General features: G+C 37.4%; 1 protein-coding gene across 1 annotated transcript; it reads left to right on the forward strand.

The window, feature by feature from the left end:
* Positions 1-273: 273 nt before the first annotated feature.
* LOC139712298 (uncharacterized) lies at positions 274-2,058 on the forward strand. The gene has a single exon (XM_071624137.1). The coding sequence runs from the start codon at positions 274-276 to the stop codon at positions 2,056-2,058; it is 1,785 nt and encodes a 594-aa protein (XP_071480238.1).
* Positions 2,059-7,439: the final 5,381 nt, after the last annotated feature.

A 7,439-nucleotide genomic window follows, 5' to 3' on the forward strand; every position in this document is an offset into this window, starting at 1 on the left:
AAAACTGAGTCAATACCGGTAAGCCTTACTTTTTATTTAAGGATAAAACTACATGTACATAAAATCTTTTGACGAACTTTCAGAAAATACAACAAAAAAGAAATAATCATAAATAATTTATTGTCATTAGAATATAATTACATGAACATTTCATCACAGAAAATAGAGTACATTCATAAGTCATTACAAATTTCTTTGAAATTGTCATAAATCTATTTCATTTTCTTGTCACTCAAACAGGTCAACTCTCAACTGGACAGGAATACGTTCATTATGGCTACAAAGCCAAAGAAGCAAAAACCTCTGTCATCTTTGTCTGCAACTGCAAGGGCTAACCAATATCCCAATGATTTTTATGCTGATGGGAAAGTCATGTTTTGTAAATTCTGCAGCCACAGTGTGGACTTTGTACGATTGGACACAGTTAAGGATCACCTACAAAGTAAAAAACATATCAAAAACAAGGAATCAAGTTTGTCAGCTCCTGGGTCATCTGGCCAGTCTCAGTCAAACACAAAGCGGCAAAAAACATTAGATGTTCTTGTCAAATCGAAGGATTTGCGAGAAGCGTTCATTCTGGACTTTGTCAAGATGTGCACAATGGCTGATATTCCTCTCAACAAAGTTGAAAAAATGAGACCGTTCGTAGAGAAACACTGCAGCCAAGGTGGCGCTTTACCCAAAGCTGAAACACTGAGAAATGTATACATTCCAAGACAGTTTGAAATTCACTTTGAAGCTCTGAAGGAAACTGTCAAAGATGAAAAAGTATCCATCATCGCAGATGAAACAACGGACATCAGAGACTGTAGTATATTGAATGTTATTGCGGGAGTGCGGGGCAAATACTATCTGATCGATGTTTGCACCATGGAGGCTTGCAACCATTCAACGCTGAGCCAAGCGATCATTAAGGCCTTGATGAACGTGGGCATTAAATTTGATGATGTCATTGCTGTGGTCACAGACAGTGCAGCCTACTGCAAAAAAGCTGCCAGGGAGGTCCTCCAGCCACTGTTTCCTAAGAGCATTCATGTGCCTTGCCTGGCACACATCATCAACTTGGGAGCAGAAGCTTTCCAACACCATGTCGAGTTTGGTAGAGTTGACACTCTGGTCAAAATGATAAAGTCCGCTTTCTACAAGAAACCAGCTCGCAAATCAAGGTATCTCAAGTTTCTTCGAGAATATCTCCCTCCAGACGAGGTCAAACTTCCACCAGTACCTGTGTCCACAAGATGGAACTCATGGTTTCACGCTGTCAAGTATCATCTGACACATCTTCACGTCTATGAGGGTTTCTTCAAACAGGAAGACAGCAAGGGTATTGCAGTGGAAACCATCCTGGAGCTGCTCACAAACAAAGAGATCTATCAGGAGTTGCAGCTGATTATGAACTTCATCACGGCACAATCTTCACTGCTGGTGGCAGTACTAACCAGCTTGGAAGGCACCCACAATCCCTTGGCTTGCACAGTCTTCAACACAATTCAAGATGTCCGTTCATCTCTTGTTGCTGGCACGGAGAAGACTTCATTTGGGAACGCTACTGACAAGTTGCTGGAGCGGAAGTCAAAGGGGGATAGGGACAGAATTACAAAAACTTTCAGGTCTGTCTTCCAGAGAGCCTTGGAGAAAATTGACAAACATGTTCAACAACACCCCGCTCTCAGTTTCTACAAGGCAGCGCGCATATTTGATCCCAGGCAGCTGGGATCCATTTCACTTGACATTGGTGACTATCAGACAATCCCAGGGTTGAGCAATCTGGAGCCAGCTGTCGTGGAGGAGTGGTCGATGTACACCAGGTTGAAGGCAGAGGAAATACCAGTCCCACTTGATCTCCAACGATTCTGGGAATCAATGTCTAGCCGGTACCCACATCTTGCCAGGATCGCAAAAGATGCCATGTGGATGCCAGTGTCGAGTGTCGACGTGGAAAGGAGCTTCTCGCAATACAAGCATATCTTGACCGACAAGAGAGAAAAACTTACTCCAGAAAATACTCGTATGATCACAATGCTATACTACAATGCAGACACTGAACATCAGTTCTAGACCGCACAAATCATCAGGTATGTATACAATATGCATAAAGGATACTGTATGATGTATACGCGATTACACAGGTACACAAACTTCAAATAGCAATCATTTAATTTTTTTTTTCCATTTTTGCATGCAAATACATGTAAACGGAATTTGCATTTTTTGTATGTACAATTCCTATGGGAAAACGGAATTTCCGTTTTTTCACCATGTTGAAACGGAATTCATGATTTTCTGAAACGGAAAAGGCAATTTTTTGAAACGGAAAATCACTGCCCCTACATGTTTAGAGAATTTTACTTTTTTTTTTAAGTGCACATTTCCTTGACTTGTCAGTGGCGTATGTTGAGGGTAATATTCATTCCCCCTGCCGTCTGAAAGAGGCAAGTCAAGTGTTCTTTTGATATGCGAGAAAAGTGAAAATACATATATGTTGAATTTTCTTTATATCATTCTATACATGACATCACAAACTGTAGTCTTATGTAGTCTCCTTGTCCAGCAGTGACTGAGCAGAAACTTCAAAATTCATAACTTTAAGCAGATTATTTGATTTTCCTCAAACTCTTACTGATGTGTTCTACTAATAGTGCCGCATTCAATCAATCCACATGATAATGAAGGTGGACTTGTCCTTTAACAAGCTTCTGTTGTGTTGTTTGCCCATGAACGGTGTCAAAGTGATACAGTATTTGTGTGCCTCTGAATGACGTTTGATGGAGGGGCTCAAAAATTTACTCTATGATGTCAGTGTTGCCATGACTACTGTACATCCTTGCTGTTAGGAACAAGCTGCTTTTGATATGATCACCATGCGCCACATGCTTGAGTCCTAGTCCTTTGCGTTCGGCTTTTAAAGAATTTGTGTGCCTTAAAATGAATATCCCTGCCCTAAACACAAACAATTTTGACTCGATGATAGGTAAAATGTATACATGCAGATCAAAAATAACAAAAAGGACAGCACATTAAGATGTTTACTGATTTTTATATGCTGTTTCCCTTGTATGATTAAAGTGATATGTTTATTTGTAAATTTGCAATGCATGTATGAAGAAGAAGGTACACAGTATAGAATAGAAGAAAAAGAAATGGAATTTTTTTTTTTTAGATTAAAGGCATAATTTACCATTTGCAGATGAAACAAAAACCCAGCATTAGTGCTTCAAAATAGTTCTAAAATTTGAGTTAGGGATAGAAACCACCAAAGATGTAAAAATCTGAATCAGTATAATCAATGTTAAGTACTATACAAAATGTGAACAATAGTTATAATGAAAATGTTTCCAGACTTTAAAGCCGTCTACAGTTATGGTTTATCGAGAAAAATAGTGATGTATCTCCTTGTATTGTAGGCTTATAAGGCTTTATTGCAAAAATTTCATATGGTAGAATTTTTTGTGATATAAGTGACCTACACAATGCATCAAATGTGATATCTTGAACATTTTTAAGATTACTGCTCCCAAAGGTAAACAAGACTTTTTATATAAAAGAGGGAACAAAGGGAAACTGACCAGAAACTAGTATACAATGTAATTCATTCGTGAAAAATTGAGCAAAGAAAATGATGCAGGTATCATTGCTACTCATACACTTTTAGCTCTTGAAATGCGCTTGATTTTTTTAAATAAGATATTGTGAATATCATGAGTACATTTATATGGTGTGCGTGTGTGTGTGTGTGTGTATCTCCTTGTATTGTAGGCTTATAAGGCTTTAATGCAAAAATTTCATATGGTAGGATTTTTTGTGATATAACTGACCTACACAATGCATCAAATGTGATATCTTGAACATTTTTAAGATTACTGCTCCCAAAGGTAAACAGGACTTTTTATATAAAAGGGGGAACAAAGGGAAACTGACCAGAAACTAGTATACAATGTAATTCATTCGTGAAAAATTGAGCAAAGAAAATGATGCAGGTATCATTGCTACTGAATACACTTTTAGCTCTTGAAATGCGCTTGATTTTTTTAAATAAGATATTGTGAATATCATGAGTACATTGTATATGGTGTGCGTGTGTGTGTGTGTGTGTGTGTGTGTGTGTTTGTGTGTGTGTGGTTGTGAGTGTGCTTGTGTGTATACAAATGTGTGATGATAACATGCACATTTTGTACAATGTGTGTTTGTATTCATTTGGTATCCATGGTACATGTATGTACAGTAGATCTTGCACAATGAATACATACAATGTACAGAGCTGTATGTGTTTCCATCACAGGAACTTACTCTAAAGTAGGGAATGGAGGAAATGTCACAAAGAGCATTATCCACCACTCTTTATTTTCATTATCTCCAACATTTTCACTTCTCCAGTTGCAATGAAACTGTGTGAGTGTAAAAAAAGTTTAATACTGAAGGGATGTGTTACAATGTCAACAGAATGTTTGTCTGTTGTTCATTGTGAGCATGCAGTGTATCTTGTTTTGCTGGTATGAATATGCGATTCACTCTAAGATGTTTGAGTTGGCAGTGACAAAATGAAATGATATCAAAACAGAATGATAATTTTAATTATTGTTCTTTCTAAAGGGAAATTTATGCAAGTTTGTATCTTCCCAACTTTTTTTTTTCAGTGAACAATGATATTGGTCACAACTACATCATGTTTACATACATGTACGTAAGTGTATTTCGATGTTCCCAATGGCTTCTAAATCATCCAAGTCCAAGTCATCTTTTAAGTATGTTTTGAAACACAACAGATGATACTAATGATAGATGCTTTGTGAATATATGACCTAAAAAAAGAAAGAATTTTAAGCAGGTGGAGGGTAGACTTACTGTATATTGAGGGGTATGATCGTCACTTCAGCTATTAAACTTACATTGTTTATCTTTGTGATCACATGAATAGTCTTTCACTCAGTCATTGTGATTTTTCTTTTATTTTTCAGATTGATTTCCTGTTTTTTGGCATCCTGTACCTGTCATCATATTTGATAATATGCCATTTCAAAAGGAGAACGGACAAAGAAGATCTCTACTCTGGTTTGTACACATTCCTTTAATATCGCATCTTCGAAGTATGTACTGTATGTTCCCCTACATGGAAGGAATGATATAAAGATTGATGTATTGTCGTGGTATAAATCCTCTTGGATTATTGAATGTGAGACCATTCATTAGATTTGCCCAAAAAGTGTGTTTCCTTGCAATATTACCATTTTATGTTTGATATCAATTCATTGTGAAGCATTTTTTACAGCTCTTGGAGCAAAAAATCATAATATGAAAGTCATATTTCTGTCAGTAATTTGTTATTGCCAATTCAAGATGACAAAAGGATGAGAATATGATCAGATGTGTAGGACTGGTAGTGATTATTTAAATGTCTGTTTGTATTTAAAGTAGACTTTTGTCTGGAAATGCACATGCCAGACTTGTTTACTGTGCTGTGCAGTACTGTAATGACTTACACACACTGTGATTTGAATTGCAGCTGATTCGGAGGATGCCATGGTCTACAGCATTGCACTCTGGCTCTGTACCTTCACGACAGCCGTCTCCGGGGGCGCTGTTCTCCTCCTTCCCCTCTCGATAGTCAGCAACGAGGTCCTTCTCCAGTATCCCAACAGCTTCTACATGAAGTGGCTGAACGGATCCCTGATACACGGTCAGTTCCCGACTGTGGTAGTGAGATTGTTGTTTTACATAGATCTTCACATTCAAATGTGAAGTTGATGGAGTTGTTGCAAATCAACACGTGCCCACCAGACCATGGTCAATCAAAGGATTAGCAGACTCTTGTCACTCGAATGTTACATTAGAATTGCACTGTACTGCTTCTGCACAAGATGCACAAATTCAATGTTGTTTTGAAATGCCTCCTTTTCATGAAACTGCCCACAAGTAATGAAATTCCAATCATCCATAATCACTCTGTACACATTCATTAATCCTCCCGATGAATCAAGTTAACCGTACATACCTGGTAGTTACATTTTTGTGTAGAAAGCTATGAAGAGTGTTTAGATGGTATCCAAGAGTTTAGGATCATTATTACATTTTTGTGTCAACACTGTCTGTGACAAAAAAAAAAAACAACCAAAGAGAACAGTAAAAAAAAAAAACCAAAGAGAACAGTAAAAAAAAAAAGTTTAAGGAATGTGGCATGAGTGTGAGACCAAATCCATTCAAAAGTGTGATTTTGCCCAGCACTCAGAAATGGCTGTGCTTTCTGTTGCAAGTGCACATTACATTCAAGGAACAAATGTTTCTTATAAGAACTGCCTTTACATGTGACTGCTTTTGCATTATGACTAACATTCTATATAAATGCCTGTTTCCAAAATTATGATACATCATATATTGTGCTCTCAGGATGTTGTAAATTATTTTCTATTATACAGGAGCAGTATATACCTGTATGTGTTTGTGTTAGTGACCATAACTTTGGAATTTATTTGTCATTTCATGTCATTTTGTATCATTTTTGTTTTGTTTTGATATCTGTAATCAACAGGTCTGTGGAATTTGATCTTCCTGTTTTCCAACCTGTGTCTTTTTGTGCTACTGCCATTTGCTTACTTCTTCACTGAATCAGAAGGATTTCCGGGATCAAAAAAGGTAAGAAACAGAATTTACAGATAATAGGTGTTTCTAAAGAGGTATTTCAAGATTATAGTGTGTACAATGTTAAATCACTTGACTTATTTATTTCAAACATTTCAAGAGACTATAACCACATTGGACCAAGCTACATGTACCGGGTACATGTATTTTGGTAGCTTCTGAGGAGACTGGATCGCCAGATTCAAGTTCTTGCTATGCTTTGACTGTGAAACCATAATAACATTAGTGATGAAGCCACAGCATGCTTGGAAAACAGGTATTCTACATAGTAAATTGGCACAGGTTAGTCAGTGCGGTTTCCTATGCTCACTTATGTCTTCAGGGAGTCTGTTGTGCAAACATACATTATATTCATAATGAGGTATTGCAAAGCAAGTGGTGTTGTGCTTGTGGAACAGGTGTCAAAAAAAGAAAGAAACAAAACAAAACAAAAGAGATCCCAGACTTTATTGCAAGGCTATTTTGGCAGACTAGTAATTCCTTGCCATGAAAGGCTAGTTGGGGAGAAGATACTACGTTGATTGGCTGTTGGACAGACGGTGTCGATCCTGTCTATGTCTTCACCGAATCAGAAAGCGCTATCCCAGTGCCTCTAATATGCCCAGTTGAGTGTACTATTCCACCTCATTTTGACAGGAATACACAACCTTCATGATAGTCTTGATGCAAAGACTCAGTGTGACAAAATGAGTATGCTTTTGAAATGCGATATCTGAAATAAGTAACCATCTGTGTACTACACTTAAGTACTGAGCAATTTGCTCAGCTGGCAGACAAAGTGACAGAATAGTAACTGAAACAAAGGA

The sequence above is a fragment of the Diadema antillarum genome, unplaced genomic scaffold, assembly GCF_040938485.1.
Source record: "Diadema antillarum isolate AM-2024a unplaced genomic scaffold, OU_Dant_1.0 seq00001788_RagTag, whole genome shotgun sequence".
In the NCBI taxonomy this organism is placed as follows: Eukaryota; Metazoa; Echinodermata; class Echinoidea; order Diadematoida; family Diadematidae; genus Diadema; species Diadema antillarum.

Coding starts and splice junctions, on each gene's coding strand:
- LOC139712298 (XM_071624137.1), top strand. CDS start 274: ATGGCTACAAAGCCAAAGAAGCAAAAACCTCTGTCATCTTTGTCTGCA.